At 41.9% G+C, this 20,542-nt stretch overlaps 2 protein-coding genes across 4 annotated transcripts; one reads left to right on the top strand and one right to left on the bottom strand.

Moving 5' to 3' along the window:
• The first annotated feature begins 237 nt into the window (after window positions 1–237).
• On the top strand, window positions 238–20,427 carry tprkb (Tp53rk binding protein). 3 transcript variants are annotated; one of them, XM_085252022.1, is made up of 5 exons: window positions 238–257; window positions 18,338–18,611; window positions 18,790–18,912; window positions 19,028–19,204; window positions 19,510–20,427. In XM_085252022.1, exons 2-5 carry the CDS (start codon window positions 18,471–18,473, stop codon window positions 19,594–19,596), a joined length of 528 nt encoding a protein of 175 aa, XP_085108148.1. In that variant the 5' UTR covers window positions 238–257; window positions 18,338–18,470; the 3' UTR covers window positions 19,597–20,427. The 3 variants fall into 3 exon arrangements, with proteins under 3 accessions (XP_085108148.1, XP_085108146.1, XP_085108149.1); XM_085252020.1 differs by lacking the exon at window positions 238–257 and adding an exon at window positions 16,727–16,788; XM_085252023.1 differs by lacking the exon at window positions 238–257 and adding an exon at window positions 17,778–18,169.
• On the bottom strand, window positions 13,252–18,155 carry alg10 (ALG10 alpha-1,2-mannosyltransferase). Its single transcript, XM_085252018.1, has 3 exons — window positions 17,791–18,155; window positions 15,756–15,953; window positions 13,252–15,672 (listed from the first exon to the last, which is right to left on the bottom strand). The coding sequence occupies exons 1-3, from the start codon at window positions 17,953–17,955 to the stop codon at window positions 14,611–14,613; spliced, it is 1,425 nt and encodes a 474-aa protein (XP_085108144.1). The 5' UTR covers window positions 17,956–18,155; the 3' UTR covers window positions 13,252–14,610.
• Window positions 20,428–20,542: the final 115 nt, after the last annotated feature.

Below are 20,542 nucleotides of genomic sequence, written 5' to 3'. Positions count from 1 at the left end.
CAGCTAATTAGTACGGTGGCCCTGAGAGGCCAAACGGACTGCAGCTTAAGAAAACACCAGAAAAACGCTGCAAAAGCACACAAAACACAACGGAAATAGGAAAAAACAGATTTCCAAAAGCGCAAGGGAAGTGTTTCTGGGGAGACAATAACCCGACGGACCAGTTGCAGGAACCAAAATATGCTACGAATTGCGCTGGGAGACACTTAAAAGAATTGGAGGATCGATCGGTTTTATGAGGAAAAAAAAGATGAAAGGTAAGTGTGTTAGCCTACCTATTAGCCTTAAAATCCGTCATCAGTATTATATGAATCATGATAAAACACGCCTACCATGTTTTGGTTCCTGCAACTGGTCCGTGCTTTTGGAAATCTGTTTTTTTCCTATTTCCGTTGTGTTTTGTTTGCTTTTCCAGCGTTTTTCTTATTGCTGGTGTTTTCTTAAGTTGCAGTCCGTTTGGCCTCTCAGGGCCACCGTAAATTAGTGTATTTATTGATTACATCTTGGGATTGAGATGATTTTTAACTCTTCTGGAACAAAGTACAACAGGTGACTCCAGTTTATTTTCATCTAGTCGCAAACCACCAATCCAACAAATTCTTCCCCTTATCCAATGTTATATTAATCCATTACTGAAGTTTTGCATTAAATCCTCAACAGCAGTACTTGTACCTGAATATTTTCAAAGGAATGTTTTGGATTTTTGGTTTTTTTTTTTTTTTTTTTTTTTTGTTTTATTTATTAGTTTGATTTGTCATTCAAGTTTAAAAAAGATTCAAGGGATGAACCAGTTTTGTGTCTACATAATTAAAAATAGCAAAAATGATCAAAAACGCATAATTTGTTCCTAGCTCTTGAGTTGAATCGGCAGGTTTTATGGAGTCATGAATCCTAATTTGAGTTTTTTTTATTCAAATCGTTTTTAGTATGTATGGAGATGGTCAGGAGAGCAATACGTTACTAAGTGTCTACAACCCTCTCTAAACACTTTTCCACACTGTTACTATTACTCGACTCCACTCTGTTTTTAGGGTTTTCTTTTACACCTGTACCCAGGTACTTTTGTTTTGTTCCTGGTGGACCAGGGTTCCAAGCGAGCTGATTAGAGCTGAAAATGTGATGTCAGCAGGCTGCATGGCACTGATTTGTCAAAGAGTGAATCACTGAATCACTCATGGGAGCGACTCCTTCATGAAACATGAATTTGTATTTTTGTTTCTTGTGTTGGTGTTATCAGTTAGGATTTAGTTGAGTGTTATTCTAGTTTAGTTTCTATGTCCCCTTGTGTGTCAGCTGTTTCCCCATGTGTTTCCACTTCCCCTGATCAACTCCTGTGTATATTTAGTCTCTGTCTTTCATTCAGTCAGGTCGTCTGTGTATTTTCCCTCCACATCATGTCCTAGTAGTCACCATAGTCGCTATAGTTGTTTCATAGTTTTTCATAGTTACCTCAGTCTTGTCACAGATTTCTTAGTTTTTTAGTTTTCCCAGTTAGTTTTCAGTTAGCATTGCCCCTGTTTGCCTTTGCCTTGTTTTTGTCTCCTTCAGTGTCTGCATTTGGGTCAGTTTCCTTAAACACAAAGGCTGCTGAGCTGTGACCAAAAATGACTGAAACCAAGTCAAGTTGAGTTGAGCCGAGTAGGTGCTAGTGAAAAGACGCAAAAAAAACAAAACACGGTGGAGGCTATCACTTTAAAGCACTTTAAAATACCCAGCACAGAACCAAAGTGCTGTACAGAAAATAAGTTAAAAACAATAGAATAACAGAAAACAGCAAAAATAAATAAATAAAACACATAATACATAAAAAATAAAAACAGCCCTATATTAAAAAACAGCATAGAATCAACTAAAAGCAACTAAAATAAAACTAAAAATAAAACCAAGATCTCACGTGGTGTCAAAGGCTGTGGTGATTTAAAAACCTGTAGGGAAGAAGCCTGTCTAATCTCTGAAGGGAGATCGTTCCACAGTTTTGGAGCTGCTACAGCAACAGCACGATCTCTACGTTTACGCTCAGTCCTGGGTACAGGACTTCAACAGCTTCCTAAGCTATTCTTTTCTGACAAAACCATTTTCCACATTACGATTTGATTGTTTCCAAATCAGGTGAATATTTCTGAGTAGTACAAATCATTTGTATCTATTTTCCTGCACATCGCCTGTTGCCCGCTACAAATAGCTTTATTTTGCCAGCATCTCTTGAGGTCAAAGGAAGAGATGCGATGATTGAAGGCTGAAGAGAGGCAGAGAGAAGAAAAGGTGCTAATATCACTGTCAGTCAAAGCGAGGGCGGCATGGAGAGAGAATGAGACAGAGCGAGAGCACATCGCAATGCTGACTGCAAGGAAACAACACTCGACATACACAATCAGCTCATTAGCAGCAACGGAGCAAAACATCAAGACCATGAATTCAGACGAGGACACGTCTAAGAAATTGAGAAGCGTGGCAGTAAACCCATTATAACGCTTTTATATATTTATTTGTACAAAATACAGTAAAATGCAATATTTCTGGATGGTGGTGCCACAAAACTCCGTCCATACATCAAACCAGAGCCAACTCCTTTGTCTTTAACTGTCTAAATACTTATTCACCAAATGATAATGTGGTAATTAGTTGATACAAAAGGTCGTGTCAGGATTTTGTCCTTTAAAAAGACTTGATGTCTTAATGCTTGAGTATGTCTAATGAACACTGTGGTCGATGTCTGTCAACCAGGGTCGTAATTATGTTCGCCTGTCACTTCCTGACACAGGCTGTAGCTTAGCAACCTGGCACAGAGACAGAGCTAAAGTTGGATCTCATTTAAATATCCCTCAGAAAATTAAAAAAGAGGAGGACAGTCAGGTGTTCAGTGCGATATTTACGGCGAAGCTGCATTTTTGCAAACGTGAAGCCATCAGGACGGCTCCAGATGACCCTGAGCGCCTCCCACGCGTCCCTCACAGGACATCAAACTTTCTCCAGACGTCACGCCACTCATATGAATGTGGGCAGGTTGCATAATTACTGCGTGCCTCTAATAAAACAAAACACATGCTTTGGCCGCTCCGCCCACTGAACTCCCACCGTTCTTATATAAATAGAACAGTTTCTTCATGTGCTTTAATTGTTTTTTTAAAGGTGCAAAGAGACGGCACGTACTGTAGCTGATGTGTTCAGGTTCATGCGCTCTGTGCCTGTTATAGAGTTTTAATAAGCTTTTGCAATATAGAATAATTTTCCTGCAGCATATGTAATGTTTAAGTGAGTTTTTATTTAGCAGTGTAAGCAAATAGCTGCTTCCACTGAGAGCTACTTTTACCTGAGTGTACTTCAAATGAGTTCTGATGTGTTGCTATTTCACCCTTTTGCTCAGTGCCTCTCCATCAGAATGACATTGCTGGGTCTCCACCGGTCTAACCACTTCATAGGCAGGCTGAGCCTTGAGACGGAGAAGTCTCATTCTAAGTGTGGATGCATTAATAGAGAAACAGAATACAACACTTTTCCAGCTGCAGAGTGAACGGGGCACACCAACACTCTTCTCGGTGCAAGCACAGTTTCCTTCCAAAGCTTAGGACTAAATGCGATGCAGGTGCAAATGCTAAGTCTTTAAATGGTTTGCATAATTCATTGTGGCCTGTTTTGCTAAGCTCTTCCCTTCTAAATCATTGAGATAAATTCCAAAAAATTATGTAAATATTAGAGATATAAAGTGTGATTGCAATCCAGTGGTGGATCTAGAAAATCTTACATGGGAGGCCAAATGAGGGACAAGAGGTCTAGCCAGGGTGGCACAAATCTCTTCAGTTAAGTGCGTGGAAATCTCCTATATGTAAAGTGAATCGACAAAATACTTATAATTATTTAATGTATCATCCCGTCTAAGAAAACAAAGAATATAAGAAGCTTTTGGACAAACAAGCAGTTGGTTTTTACAAATATTTTAAGGACAAAAAAGTTGGCAGCAGTGGGGCAGTTGGCCCCCACTTGGCCACCTTCAAAGTTGTCCCTGGACTGGATTGATTGGAGCAGCTGACAGCCCATTTTAAGGCGTGCTAGGAGACTCATTAACCAGTAAGTCTTAGTCACACACAGACTGCCTTCATTCATATCATTTGTGATATAATGACTGTTGTTTGTTGGCTGGATTTAGAAAGATATTTCGACTCACAGTAGAGTTTAGAGTTCACAGGAACTCTAGACGTTGCAAAATGAAACTGAAGAGTTGCATTTTGCAACGTCTAGCATTAAGTAGGATGTGTATTATGTCACCTGTCTAACACAATAAAGAGTACATGTAAGGGCAATAAACAAAGTGCAGTATTCACTCTTTTGCCTGCATTTCCGGGTATTTAAGCTGCTAATCTGCTTTTTTCATCACTTCCATTCTGTTGTTCTCACTCTAGTCCAATCATCTTAGGAGCTTGGAAAGAAAAGCAACTGGACATCTTCAAGTTTCTGGAAAACATTCTCATCCTCGAAGATCTTTCGGCTCTAAGACCAAATGGCCCACCGGGCAGCTTTGGAAAATATGAAGGACTTTATTTTTATACATTTTGGGGCTTTTCCTGCTGATAAAGACCTCCCCCACAGCCATTCATGCTACACCAAATTAGTTAAGTAATGAATAAACAGTTACATGACAGAAAGGTTAATGTTCTTGCCACGTTCCTGGGTCTGTTGACCCAGTATTTTAAGTTTAAGTTTATTTAGATGTTTATGTTTAAGTTTAAGTTCTTCAGTTTAGCTAAGTTCATTTGTTTATTAGATTCCCTTTGTGTTTTCTACTCCTGTATTTAAGTTTCCCTCACCCTCTAAGTGTTTCATGTCGCGTGTCTTATGTTGTCAAGTTCGCGTTGTCGTGTCTGCTTTCCATTCTGTTTCCTGGGGTCCGTTCTTCGTACCTCGCTAAGTAAGTTAGCTGGATTTGATTGTTGACGATTTCGCGTGATCTTGGATCATTCGGTTCTCCGAAGCTCCTGGCTTCTGTCAGTCTGCCCCAGGGCAGCTGTGGCTACAACTGTAGCTGCCTCCACCAGTGTGTGAATGTGAGAGTGAATGAATAGTGGCATTGTAAAGCGCTTTGGGTGCCTTGAAAAGCGCTATATAAATCCAATCCATTATTATTATTATTATTATTATTATTATTATTATTATTATTAAATTACTTACGAGTTTAATTTGTCAGCAACTTTCTGCCAGCCCTCTCTCCTTGCTTTTGCAGCCTTTGCAGTGTTCCCTTGCGTTTTAATTAAACTCTGAAACTCCTGAAATCCCTCACTCAAGAGTTCTTGCTCTGCTGCCGAAAAATACCGAGCGCGCTCCTTCGACATTTTCGCCGACCAATCAAAGGGTTGCCGATCAATGTTTCTACTATCGATGCGTAGCCCCTGTTAAGCCACCCAGTGATCTCACATTACTTCATCCAGCTGTACTAATCGTCAACAACAGGTGTGTTCGGAGAACCGGAATAGCGAGCTCAAATTTGGCGCGATGATTTGATCTTGGATGTAGTAAGCGAGGTACGAAGAACGGACCCCTGTTTTATTGTGAAAGTCCTTGTCTTATGTGCAGTGTGTCTAATTTTGCTTTCCCTTGTCTTGTTAGGTCTGATTTGTCCCAGCTGTGTTCCCACCTGTTCCCCATCCCCTCGTTATCCTCCTGTGTGTATTCAGTTTGTTTTCTTATTCGGTCTTTGTCAGGTTGTCTGTTGTCCTTTGTGCCATGTTTCCATGCATCTTTGTATCCACGTCAGGTTTCATGTTTTGGTTTTTTATGTTTATCTGTAGTTTCCCCAGTTTAGGTTATTGTTTAGCGTCACCTCTGCCTTTTGTTTTGTAAAGTTTTTACCAGCCTTAATAAACGTCTCGCTTTCTGTTAATATTCAAGTTTTGTTCTACGTGTCTGCATTTTGGGCCACTTCACCACTCCATACACTCTGCCTCTGCCAGACTGACAGTGTTTTCAGCGTCTACTTAGAAATTCCTTTGAACCAAATACGTCATGTTGAATAAGTACGGCACAGCCTGGGCAGTGAACTGCCAGAACGTTTTCTATAATTTTACTAATTTATCATATAGAAAAAACTGAGATGTGCAGTTAAAACTTATTTATCTTGTATTAAGACATCTCAGGGACTAATTGTGCAGTTAAACATCATAAAATGACATAAAGCGGAATTTTACACGTCCAAACAACTTAAGATCAGAGTGAGCTGTATGTAGCCCACGATCTAAAATAAATCCATGCTGTACACTCTCTATACTCTGTACAGGATTTGAAAGATCCTGACTGCTCTCTAGGCTCAAATTTCAAAACCAGTGGATGATGTCATAGGTTTCCATGTCCATCTTTATACTGCGGTGCACAAACGGGTACATGATTACCTCAAAACCTTCATAATAACCAAATTTGCTGTTGGAAGAATCACTTAATTCTAGAAGGAACGGACCTAGTGAAAGGGATTTATGAGAGTTGTTTTATGTTTGGTCAACTTTTTGAGCAGTTTGACGTTCATCACAAAAAAACTGAGAAATCGTCTTTTTATTTCACCGTCAAGTTATTTTAGCGTTAGCAGTGATCCCAAAAGGTTTCATTACTTTTCTTTTTTTACCTCTTTACTCGCAATAATGGCGTTCTCCCCAGCATCATCTGGCCTTTATATAAGCGATAACAAGCAAATGGTGGCGTGCCAAAAATCTAGGCTTTAGCAACAGTAGAGCCCGACACAGCTGCCATCCAGTCTCAGCCTTGCTGTTGTCCTACTCTGAGATTAATTTGCAATGCACCTATACATTTAAACAGCAAAGTTTCCCGGCACGGTTTCCACTGTGAGAGAACGGAGACGTGCCTGTGCTCCTTCACGACGTGGTAGCATATGGTGTCCTCTGTAACTCCATCTGTTTCTTTGTGCCTCCTGTGCTCCAAGTGTGCCAGGGTGCGAGCCGAGGGAGAGGTACAGTTTCAGTGCCGTTTGTTTGGTTGTCAATTAGTAACGCACAAACTGCCAAGGCGAATTTCATGAAACTTGTTAGAGAAGGTGGACCCACGGAAATTTGGTCCTGATCCAGATGGCTTTAAAACTGTGAGATGGGTTGCTGGCCATGAAGGATGTGTATTCTAAGACCCTTCTAGACACGAGTAAATGCTATTAGCTCTCTAATTAAGTCACAATCTCAAGAAAACTTACACACGTTTCCAGTAATGTGCTTTTCAATCCACAGAAGGAGCTAATTAGATGGCAATCACTGCAAAAGTAAGCCTAATATCTCCAGATTATGGGATGATTAAGACAAGAAATGATAGGATAATGTGGGAATGTAGGCATTAGCTACCTTGAGCTGTTTCTAAGGAGGAATGAGTTAGATGTTTTGGCTCTCTTGCCACTTACTGCTTGTCTGACAAGAATTCAATCACACCGTCAGCTGTGTTTCTTCATCACATCACCACTAACAAAAAAACGCCCCAGAATTTTAGAGATTGTTATTCCTAATTCAGTCCCATTGAATCTCCGTGCTCTCCCCACAGCAAGCAGAGTGGAAAAGGGAAACGTCTCTTGGTAACCATCCGCTGTAAGGGTGATGATAATCCTCCAGAATGTCTTTGAGATATTTCCGGTGACAGTGGCCACTCTAACATTTCTGTGTCTTTACCATGTAGTCGTTTGGCAATTTGCAACCGCATCCTTCCAGACTCATAAATGTAAAGAAGACTGTGAAAGAAAGTAATAAACGGCTGTCATTACTATTGCATGTCTAGCATATATGTAATTAGGAGAATCAAAAAGGAACACATAGCAGAAAATGTCAAGCTGACCTTATCGGATGAAAGGCTCCATATTGTGTTCTTCCCTCTCTGTGTAAACTTTCAGACAGACTGCATGTTGATCTCAGAGTTTTCTTTTATTATCCGGCGTTTGTTTCTCTATAAATAGTCCATGGTTACAGTGCCTCAGGGTAACGAATGCTGTCTGTACTGTTGTTTGACCCGTTTACAAAGCAAATAAAACTCACACACAACCAGGTGGTCTTTGTATCTTAATTTCCACAACAAGCTTGGTGTCAGAGAAGTGGGATTCGATGGCTGACGGGATCTGTGGTCTGAGATGGTAAAACACGAAGAGAGCCAACCTCTTGGACCCCAAACCACCTACACTGGGATATCCAGCTAATGCACCACGTTGATGCACAAATGGTTAGAGTTCTAACTTAAAAAAACAAAAAAGGCAAAAAAGAGAGAAAAACAGAAAGAAAACAGGAATATGATTCTTTCCCTGTGATCACATCCATGAGCAGGGGCACCAGCCTAAGCAGGGAAGCCCAGACCTTCCTCTCCCTAGCCACCTTCTCCAGCTTGTCCTGGGGACAACAAGGCGTTCCCAAGCCAGCCGAGAGATATAATCTCTCCAGCATGTCCTGGTTCTGCCCCAGGGCCTCCTCCCAGTGTGTCCCAGGGATCCCAGGGGCTAAATTGTCCAGGGATTCTGCCTCCTACTAGGGTCTCCCATGGCATATTGGTCCTGGGTGGGGGACCAGAGAAAGAGCGATTCAGAAGACCCCTATGAGTAGAACATCAAGGAAACGGTTCACCCTGCCCAGGATAGGGTGACCGAGGCCCCACCCTGGAGCCAGGCCAAAGTAGGGTGCCCGAGGGCGAGCGTCTGGTGGCTGAGCCTTAGTCCATGGGCCCGACTGGTCAGGCCCAACACTCACAAGAGGCGCCGTATTGCATTGTGTGCCAGGCGGTGGCGTAGAGTGAGGCCCTGGCGGACCGATCCCCAGCTCCAAAGTGGTGGATTTCATGTCTCCAAATGTGGTGAAGGAAAAGCATGAAGAAGGATCCATGAGTGTTATGCATGTTTAGGGAAAACATTTTGGCTTCCCGCAAGAAGGAACATTAAGACGGCTAATGCAGCTGGAATAAAAGAGATAAGAGTGCAGAGAGATGAGTTTGTTGAAATAGAAAATCACCTGAGAGCATTAAGTGGAAGTGTGGAAGCACGAATGCAGAGACAGACAGAGAGCTCAAGAAAAAAAAGCAGTGATGAGGATGAAACAGATAAATCTTCTCAGAGATACTTTGACACACTGAGGCTGTGAGGAGGGATGCAGAGTGGATCACGACCTCCCCCCGCCACCATGCAGCAGAGATGAACAGCACACGCCAGAAAACTCTGGTGACTCATTTCTGACCACAGCACGTTTACCACTGGAGGCTTTACATCATCAAGCCCACTCATCAGAAACCACAGCCATCCACACCCAGCAGCGATGTGCAGACCCTCCATCTGCCCCTCAAATGCCTAATAGAGCCACAGATTAAGGAGGCCACGATTCATTTGTCACACCCAAGCGATGCGACGGATGCAAACCAAGCAGCAAGTTAATATCCCATCATATGTATGTCCAGTGTTAACTGTGTTTGGCGCTTTAATGCTTTCTTTGTTGAGTTGTACTACCTTATAGGTTCACGCCAGTGAGGTTGATTGATCGTTCTCTGTCAGCCCAGTTGGTTCCACCCGTGTCCTCAACTCCACCTGCTTGGATTCCACCTTTTTTTGACTTTCAGAGTAAAATGAATGTTTTGTCTTTTCGTTTTATTTCATCCCTATTTAATTCTCTTCACTGAGCATCTATTGTCTGTTAATGATTAAATCTTAATATAAACAAACCTTTGATTTCACATATAAACATGAAATTTCCCCTTGTGGGATTAATAAAGGTATCTTACTTACTTACTTACTTATTTCAGTTGCATTTTACTTTGTATTTTCAGAGTGTAGGTCTTCAGTAAATGTGATGTACTTGTGTGAGCATGGAATGGAAAATGTTCAGACTCCTCTCTGTGTCACGCTGACCTTGTTGAATAAAAGGCAGAAGATGTTTTTATTTAGGTCTAAGAATTAGTCATGAGATCGTTTAAGCCCATCTTTTTTTCTTCCTTTATTTCTCCCTCTAATTATTTTCTACTGTTGTTTTAACTTTTTATGTAACCGTAACAGATCAACAAGTGTCAAACTGTCTTGTCTTCACCTTTGACTTTAAATACTAATAGCTCCTTCTTCAGGGTCTGCCTCTAATTGCTTCATACTTTTTGAATTTAGCACCTGGAAAAAGAACCGACGTTTTCTCTGACTGCACTGATTCTTATTTGTAACAAATAATGGGTTCTTGGAATAAGTAGAGGACACAATGGGAAAACTTGATGGGCTTATAAATAGACCTCAGCGATACCAAAACATCGTCTCAGTGATCAAATTCAAGTCTCAGCTCTGTGTATTTGATCTCCTGCTATTCTCGTGTTTCTGTCTCAGAAGAGACTGAACAATTTCTCATGAGGAGCTTGGTCGGGTAGAGGAAACTCAGGATTCTGAAATCTCCATATACGTAGAGGATTTGTGGTGAGACAAAGACCGTTGCGAGCAGCACATTTGTCCTCTGGGAAGTGCTTTTTGTTTGTTAGCAGCCTAGCATCGACAGTTGCTTAAGATATCATTTTCAATTGTTGTTTGATGGTAGATACCAATAACAGCTTGAGCTGATTCAATTTTGCTGAAAATCGGGTCGAGGTCAAAGTCACACCAAATGGGAAAATCAGTAAAAACTTTATATTACCCACAACTTTTTATGGGTCGTCGTCAAACTTCGCAGCGATAAATTAGACCTTAAGCTGGCCAAGCATTCGACCTTTACCGTCATTGTTAGCAAAAAAAAAAGTAATATATTTTATATGAAAGGGCATGGGAAAGCTGTAGAAAACACTCTTTAGATTTTCAACACTCTACGACGTCACAATGACGCCATAACAGGCTGACGTCAGCGTAAAAACGCCATAAAAGTGAAGTCTTTGCACTTTGAGGGGAGTTGCGCTCGTTTTGTGGAAGAGTGGGGGTTCATTATTGATACAAATTTTAAACTCTGTTCTATGAGACGATGTATTTTTGAGTGTACTATCCAACAAATTTCTTCTTATAAGTGTAAATGAAGAAAATCCTGTTATCCAACCACTGACAGAAAAATAAATATTTACGATACAGATCGTGTCCTTAATTAAATAACACAGATATCGTCCACTTTCCACATTTGGCGCCCACCTTAAAAATTATCACTATTTATAATACTGTCGAAATCTTGAGTCATCCCTCGTTTGTATGTAACAAGCTTGAAAGTCAGTATTTGAAGCTCATGACCACTTTTATTCTTCAACACAGCCTCTTTTGCGCAGCTTTCTTGTCATTTCTTACGCAGTCTTCAGGAAAGCTTCTCGACGAACATTCAAAGCTCTTCTTTGGATGTTGACTCCCTTTTGTTTTGTTCTCTGTTGAGATGATCCCACTCTGCTTCAGTAGTGTTGAGGTCCGGGCTCTGGGGAGGCCAATCCATAACTCATAGTGTTGCACTGTGCGTTTGTCTCTTTCCTGGTGTGCTTTTACTGCATTGATTGTTTGCATCATTGTGATGCTGAAAATGTTTTACAGCTATAGACGCTCAGTGCTTTCTCATTAAACCAAAACTGTCCAATTTGGATTCATCACTCCATAAAAGCGATTTCCATTCCACTTCTTGTGTAATTTTTTTTTGTACCTCAAACCTGTTTACCTTCTTTAAAAACTGCTTCTTGAGAGATAATATCAGCACACATGTATCATTGTAACTGATATGTGTGTACAGATGCACACCTATTCTTTGAACCTAGTTGTGTGTTGCTAGGCTGCACTGAGACTGAGCCGAAGCTGAGTCTGCGGTCTTCTAAAATACTGCTCTAAATTAGCATTGACCTTTTCCATAATGTTACCACATTGTTTCCAAAAAGTCAGGACCCTGTGTGCGTAAAACATAAAGATGCAATGTATTAATTGTTTAAATTCTCTATTTTTATGTACCAGCCCGGGTACTCATTATTAAAATGTGTAATGTTAGAAAACTGAATGTTGCACAACTGCTGCAGTTAATTGATAACATGACCGTGTGCGAAGGTGACACCCCAGAAAGTCTCAATAAATTCACTTTGTATAGAAATGATTAGAATTTGTGTTGCGTTAAATATACCTCACAGTGGAACATAGGCTGCCATCCACATGGTGTCTCTAACAGTGAAGGCCTTTAGTATTTCAGCAAGACAATACCACAACATTCTGCACTTATTACAGCAGCATGGCTCTGTAGAAAAGCCCAGACCGGTCACCCACTGGAAATATTACATGCATGAAACGTGAAATACGACAAAAACGGCCCTCAAACTCGGTGCTACATTTACTTAAAGTAGGAATCTTACATCACAGATACTCTTTGAGCAAAACAATAACAATGCTCACCTGTAAACGTGTGTTTCTTAGAGTCAGGGCCTTTATATCAATTCACTGAGTCAGTTTGAACCTTAAATATCTCTCAAGGCCGACTTCAAACTAAACATCTAGTGATTAATGCTTGAGTACTTTCCAGTGTTACTCAGATGTTGAATTCATTTACTTCATGGTGAATTGCACTTTCATGTTCATAGAGGTCTCTAGCGCTGCATTATAGCGCCTCCTGGTGGCTGACTCTGGCTGATCCGACTGAGACAAACTGTGTTAGTACCACTTGATGTCAATAAGGAGAAATAGTCACAGTATTAATCAGATTAAGTTCTAAATGACTTGATTTCTGTTCCGTTGTGTTCCTTCAAATTAACGAGGTGTTTAATAAAGGTGTTCATAGTTTTCATCATACATTTCTGTGGAACCACGAAACAGAGGAAGTAGTGTAGAGGGGGGAAAAAATGGCCAGTGAACAACATTGGTGGCAGCTGGTCTGGATGAAGCTGCTGACTGACTGAGATTTTCCCACACAAACATCTCGAGGGTTTACAGAAACTATCCAGCGAGCAGCAGAGAAGATGTCTTGCTGATTTCAGAGGTCAGAGAATGGCAGACTGCTTCGAGCTGATAGGAAAGACCACACGCCTATCAGGACACTGGGAAACGTTGCCTGGTGGTAGGGTCTGCATGTTGCATGAACAACATGACAGCATGGATCCATCCGGGCTTGTAGCAAAAGTTCAGGCTGCTGCTGGTAGTGTAACAAATGTGTGGGATATTTTCTTGGCACACTTTAGTCCCCGTAGTTTTAACTCTGCCGACCCGAATACTCGTGTCCATTCCTTTATGACGACAGTGTAGTCATCTTCTGACAGCTGCTTCCAGCAGGAGAACGCAGCATGTTAAAAAGCTCAAATCATCTCGAGGGGGCAAAAGAAGCTTCAAAAAGGAAGTAGGGAGGTGTACCTAATAAAGTGACCGTCAAGTGCACATATAACGCTATCGTCCATCTTCACGTGAAACTCAAACGAGTGCTCTACAGACTTGATTTTGAATATTTTATTCCACAGTTGAATGAAGATGGGAGCAGCATACTTACAGCATCAATGCACAACGTTTACTCGTGTTCACACCTACACACAGGTCACACTGCATTCAAACTAAACACGACAAATTACACATTCAGATTTGACTGACTTTGATCGCGTGAGTCACAAACCAACGTGATCGGATTTTCGTTAGGATGAATTTTATGATTGAAATCTCGTGCATATAAAGAAAACGACAACAAATAAGCAGCGGAATTAACCACATCCACAAATCGAGCACGAGGGCACGTACAGACGAGCAGAAACAAAAACGTCTAAATTAACAGTGAACATCTCGACACACATCTTGGTCACCTCCAGTGGACTCGTATGGCTTGGTCACAGTGAATATCGAGGTAAAAATGTATGTACATCTTCAAATAGTCCCATTATTATAAAGTTCTGTCAGCGTCCATCACTGGCACAAAATGCTTTAAAAAAACCGTCCCACATCAAAAGAAATCTAACCTTTACGTTACGATTATATCATTTTTGGTCTCTTTAATTATACTTGCAAAAGAATAATTTTGTTGTACTACATTTTACAAGTGCTGTAGAAAAAACTGCCGTACAAAAACAAGGAAGCCTCATAAGTAGACTTGACACAACAAAATAAACATTTTGTTAAATTTACAAATTAAATCTTCTGATTTCCTGAATCAGTTACATTTCTTATGTCAGAATTATGAATCTTAAAAGAAGCTAATTTATTTGAGAGCCCGATTTTTTTTTTTATTCCATATTGAAATGTTATTTTTTAACCTCGACAAGGATCAATGCTTGAAGGGGGAAAAAAACTGTTTGGGGTAAAAACAACATGCGAGTACAGTATATTAAACATTCTTCATTATGATTTAAATCTATACCAGCGCTCTTACAATACTGAGATCTCCCACTGTTATTATTACCAACATTTTTTGTTAATATCAATTTCATTCAGTCATCAAATGATTCACAGTTGACTGGCAGGATTTACCTATGAGTGTTTTGAGTGTCATTGAAAAGTACTTTTTTTTTTTTTTGCCAGTCAAATACAAACTGGAGATACTGATTCTGTCTGTAGGGAGAATAAAACCCTACAAATTCAGAACAAAGCCGTGTGGTTAGTGTATAAAAATGATATGACCGTGTCGGTCTGATACTGAGATGTAACAGAGGCTTTGCTTTGATTTTTAAGATGTTCTGGTCCCCTGTAACACAGGAGAAAATCCTGAAATGATTACTTTAGTCTTTTCCTCACCACATAAACCTCTGCGTTGCTGTGCTGTCCGGCCAGTGGAAGGTCTTGGTGATGAAGATGTAGATGGTGGCAACGTTCACGGCCGTGTACAGGAGGAACTCCCCGATGAGTCTGGGAAGGGAGGGAAGGGGCATGTGCAGGCGATACATCAGGTATGGAACGATGAAGTACCTGAACTCCAGGAGCTTCTGCGGGACTGTGGTGGCCACGAGGCAAGCCAGGAAAGCCAAACTCCAAAAGAGAGAGCGCGATTTAAAGGAGTCCAGAAAATTCCACCCGGCGAAGATGTACGGAGGGATGAGGAGGAAACGCACCAGTTCGTGCCTCTGGAAAAGTTTCTTCCACACATAAAAGGGGAAATGGCGGTTATCAGCCAGGAGGTACTTGTGGACAAAGGTGAATTTCCACACCAGGAGCAAAGAGATGCCGGTGACCAGGAGGAAAAACAAAGGCTGCTTTTTGAGAGCCTGCAGGAAGCGGAGGACGCGGTGGTAACACAGCGAGACGGGGAGAGAGAAGAAGAGGGAGAAGGAGAAGAAGTAGAAGAGCTGGGGGAAGTTGAGGCAGGCCTCGTGGCTCGTCCTGTCGCCAACCACGATCCCATCATTGAGCGCCACAAACACCAGGAAGCCAACGCCGACCAGCGCGTAAGGCCAGGCCACCAGCAGCACCGCCTTCACGTGATTGGGTGAGGTGAGGAACTCCAGAGTGAAAAGCAGGATTCTCTTAGCTCCGCTGAATGACAGCGGGATCTGGGACGGTGCAGACTTCTCGTCCCTCTTTTTTGTATGCTCCACCCTCCAGGCGTCATCCATTTTCCCTGCCACCAGAGTGGCTGCACAGAACGCCACCCAGATGATGTTCGTCTGACGGAAGAGCACGGAGCAGACGCCCAGCAGCGCAGAGGCCTTGTGGCAGCCGTACAGGGTCATGAGGTAGGTGAAGAGGATGAAGAAAGTAGATCCAGCGTCGGTGTAGTAGAGGAAGTTAAAAAAGTAGAGCACAGGGAAGGTGGACAGAGACAGCGCTGACAGGACTCGGCGTGAGGTTGTCCGCATCTAGAAGAGAAGTTAATGTGACATCAGAAAAAAAAAAAATAAATTAAGTCACTTGTGGTCTTGTCTTCGTGTCCTGGACTTACCTTCTCCCTGAGGTGCAGCTTGCAGAGGAGCAGATAGATCAGGTAAAGGTTGCCACAGTTGAAGAGCAGGTTGATGAAGCGCAGCATGGCCGTGGAGCACACCACCTCGCCTGTCAGTTCGGTGAGCCACACCACAGGCTTGATGACTCCCACTGAGACGAGGTAAAGGCCTGGGAGAGTGGTGATCATCGGGTCCCACTGCATGAATTAAAAACATGTTAACACGGCACAAGGTGTAAAGTTCACTTAACATGTGGAGTGAGCGGATAATGGCTCTTGAGTGGGGAGTTGGGGGGCTTCCGCTGTGAAGGGCCACACCAATAAGCTGAGCTGAGCTTCACGGTGCTCAATATTAATTGTATCCCTTTATAATCTTATTGTTGTGGCCCTCCACAGGGATATTTCATAACACTGTCAGTTCTCTTGGCTAGTCTGTGATACAAGTATTTAAAAAAAAACAACCTGTTTTTGCATCAGCACTCACTTTATTATTACAGCCAGGCATCGAACAACCAACTTTTGGATTAGTAGACGACCTGCTCTGGCTCCTGAGCCACAAGACAAAAGCCTTTTTTTAGAATCTTCATCTATATGCTATCTTAAAATTACAGCCCAAATGATATAGCAGTCTGTTGATACATATGAATGTCGTCCAATGGAGTATGTGACGACACAAATTTACAAATAAAGTCATTTAAATTTCATCCACCATGGGTCTAATGTTTTCTCCTGTTCCAGTGGCACCTCAGCCATCATTTAGAAGGCCCAGCAGGGCCTGCATTTCCCGAGGACACTCAGGAAGAATCATCTCAGTTAAATGCTCCTCCTGCTGTGCTTCTACAGAGCCACCGCTGAGAGCATAGTTCATTACACTGTGGTACATGGGGTTCGTAGCAGCAGATAAAAAGGCCCTCCAGAGAATCACCAACACTGTTGTTCTCTTCCTTCCCTCACAGACATTGCGAACAGCCCCAAATCATCATCAAAGACTGCTCTCATCCAAGTCACCATCTGTTTGAACTGCTGGCTCCGGGTAGGCGTTACCAATCCTTAAAATCCAAAACTCCCAGATTCACTACGGGCACCAACGTCCCCCTCACCAAACAAAGACAGCTCATAACAGTTTATAAAACACACTTAAACGTGTCACTTTATCTTGAACTTGATAAAACGTCATGCATTAATATGCGTACGATGTGTTATAGGAGAACTACTTTTATGCTTGTATCCAATTATTTATCTATTTAGCCCTAGACAAGGAAAGAGGCTCCAGTAGATTGCAGGCATAACATGAGTCTGGTTGTAGGAAAAGACAACCCCCTGTCAGACAGTCCTAGAGACTGATTGCCAACTCTCTTGCAACCACTGACTGCTAGGAGGAAAGTGTATTCCCTGATGACAACCACTTAGCCAATGAAAATGTGAATTTCATTCCTTTAGTGGTTGCTGGAAGGCACAAGGTTCTTTGGGCTGCCAAGGCGGTCGTTTACTGGTCTCTTGTCCTACGTGCCTGGAGCCTCGCAGGCATCTGCTTGGACCCAGGCATCATGTTACTCTGCTGCATGTGAACCAGACAGGGCTGTGATAAATAATAACCACCCCAATCTTTTCTCTGCAAGGCTTTAACACTTTTTAGAAAACTCTCACTCTCTCATGGATCCCTGACTAAAACACCATCGTTTAGCCTAGTTTCCTCTAACACACACTGCTTTCACTGTCAGTCAGATGCCATGCATCATGTCACATAAGGATGAACATGCAACATGTCTTTACAGATAGCCATTAGTAATGTAAGGTTTACAGAGCTTCATACAGATCTGAGCAGTTAAGCTTCACTTCACCACAAAGTCCCTTGCTCTTTTTAAAGCTGGCCCACGTGACATCAATAAATATAACCCATCCAGACAGGCATACCATACTGATACAGCCCTATATGCCCAGTGTGGAGATTAACCCTAATCGAAAGCCCCGCTGCTCTTAGCTAACCTTAATCCGCCTGATAATGGCGGGCTCACCCTCATCACTCACACTTTACCTCGTTGAATTTTCCCTGGCAGTATTTCTGAGCTTGGGGGACGTGGAAGATCTCGTCCATATAGGGCTCCCTTTGCTCGCGGGTCACTCTGGAGAACAGCAGGCAGGATATTAAGAAGTTGGTGCTGCACAGAGCAGTGAACATGTAGCCTTCAAATTTCTCCATGTTTGACGACGAAACACGGTGTAAAACTGAGAAAAGTTCAGACCAGAGCTAGCTGTTAGACTTTAGAGTATCTCGCATAACTACTAGACTCCAGAATTTAAACCGCGGGAAAACGTTAATTTAGAGGAAACTGTCTGAAACATGTCCACCGTTGCTAAACGGAAGAATTTTTGTGATTTTTGACAGCTGGCGGTCCGATTCAGAAATAGGCTCGGTACAGAAACTCGTGTAAAACCATAGGTTCCGGTACTATGCTAAATACTTTAGCGTTGGATTATCTGTCGAGTAATATCTGCCTTACACATATGTATGATTTATTTTGGATGATTATGTTATTGACTGCCGTTTTACTACCTTGTGATATCCTTTTTTTTCCTCCTAGGAGGAGATTTCCTCTGACGCGGTGTCACCGTGTTATGGTTCCCCCCGCCGTGTAGAGACTTCACGTGAAGCACCGTGGTCCGTGTGCCGTTTATAGAATTTTATCCAACCTTTTGTGTGTGTGTGTTTTGAGAATGCATCTAACACAAAAGCTGGAGCTTTTCCCCGACCACAGAGTGACCCAGATGCTCTTCAAAGAAGTCAAAAATGCTGCAGAGCTGAAAAAAAGCGCCATGGAAGGGAAAATAAACGGTGCCTTGATCAACCCTACGATGGTGAGCCTTTTCCGTCTGTTTTAGCAATGCTCTTTTTCAAAATACGCCTGTGTTTTATTGTATAAAACACATACTAATAAAACCGTTAAGTACTCGTGTCTTTCACTGAAAAATAAAAATTGAGAATTACCTGGAGTCTTGCTGTTTGCTTACGTTGACCCTGTGCTTCCATTTCCAGCTGGTGGATCCTTTTCAAGTGCTGGTAGCTGCCAATAAAGCCGTTCACTTAGAGAAAATAGAAAAAATGAAGACAAGAACTCTTTACTCGGAGATCATCTTCAATCTGTCCCCTACAAATAATGTAAGTGAGAAGAAGAAGATGTTTCTGTGATCCATGTTCCGATTTTTGAAAAAAATATGTTACTCTTAACGTAGTTTTAGCTATGTAAGCTATCTGTATGCTTCTACTAATATAGATCTCAGAGGCCTTTAAAAGATTTGGGATCTCAGATGGTGATGACTCCGTTCTGATCGTTATGGTTGACAGCAAAGATGAGTCCCAGGTCGTGTCAGGCATTGCAGCCAGGGTGGAGGGCCGGCAGGTTCCAGTGGAAGAGATTTCTTCACTGTCAGACCACGCAAAGATCAAAAAGGTCGCTGCTTTTAATTAATCTGCATTCCACACTTGTATCTTGTTATGTTACAGGGGTGACAGGCTGCACAGTTGTTTCTCCTAATGTTGCTTTATTCCCAAAACATTCTCAGATGTGGATTATATCCAGTCCCAGACTAAATGAAAAATTCAGGGAAGATCTGACAAAAGAAAAAAAAACTGGGCCTAAAATCATGTTATAACCCACAGAGTACATAATCAATTGCAGTTTCCTCACTACCGCTTTAACACTTTGCTTGATGAATTTAAAGAATATTTTTAATTTATTTTTTCCCTCCATTACAGCTGTACAAAGTCACTCCCCAGGAGGAGAAATGTGGGAGTCTGCTTGATGCGGTCGTATGCAGAATGGCCACCAAGGATGTTATGTAGGTTCGGCGGGATATACTAGGTGCGATTAGAAACTTCTGTGACTTTTATGACTTCACCCTTAAAGAAATGAAAGACTACGCTTTGAGCTCCACTTCAACACACTGTCCTTGTGCAGGACTGGACTACTTCCAGCACCGCTGCTATTTTTAGATCACTCCTTGAACGTCTCATTCTGTCCACTGGAGCAATTCAAACGTTAACTTCTGTGTCAGGCTGAAACAGCTTTGACTCGGAGGGTCATCAAAGGTTATGAGAGCGGCTTGTCCACCTACAGCCCACCGACCAAACAGCACACAATCCAAAAGCAACGCATCAGGATCTAGACGATTTTTTTCCCCAGCATTCATGCGTTGTGCACCAAGGTCAGACTTATTCAAGGATCTAATATCCTGAGGCATTCAAGGGACGGCATTTAGTAGAAATGACGTAAATCTGTACACTGTAAATCGAAAACACCAAAGGTTGGGATTTTTTGTAGCTCACCACTGGTTACATACAGCCAGATACGACTCTGTTCTCTAAAATGAAGCCAAATGTAACAGATTCATGCAGTGTTGCACCAGAGACCACCTTCGAGGGGGGACTGTTTTTGTTTTTGCAGAGTTGCAGAACTTTATGATCACACCTTGTAAGACCAGGATATACCTAATAATATCTGAGAAAATGTGTTTTTTTTTCTCTTCACAGCAGTTTAACAATAGATCCGTTGTCAATAGATCTATGTCTGTTTTTAATACTAGCCCAGCACACTCTTAAGTTTAAACCAACAGAAATTGTCAGTCTTGATCTGTGTACACTGGGCTCAGTCAAAATAAATCTTATTTTTCTTAAACCTTTGAGTGAACTCATCTTTGTTTATTCTTTTTTATCTCTTCTTTGCCACGGCCATGTCGTAGGATGTAGGGAGAAATCTTTACGTTTCTTATTATTTAGCATCATCCTATTT

Source organism: Mchenga conophoros, linkage group LG17 (assembly GCF_057382185.1).
Source record: "Mchenga conophoros isolate Kocher_MC1m ecotype Shallow Benthic linkage group LG17, M_conophoros_male_GT1.1, whole genome shotgun sequence".
NCBI classification, from domain to species: Eukaryota; Metazoa; Chordata; class Actinopteri; order Cichliformes; family Cichlidae; genus Mchenga; species Mchenga conophoros.
Note: the sequence above shows the minus strand (reverse complement) of the source record. Positions and strands in the feature narration are given on the sequence as shown.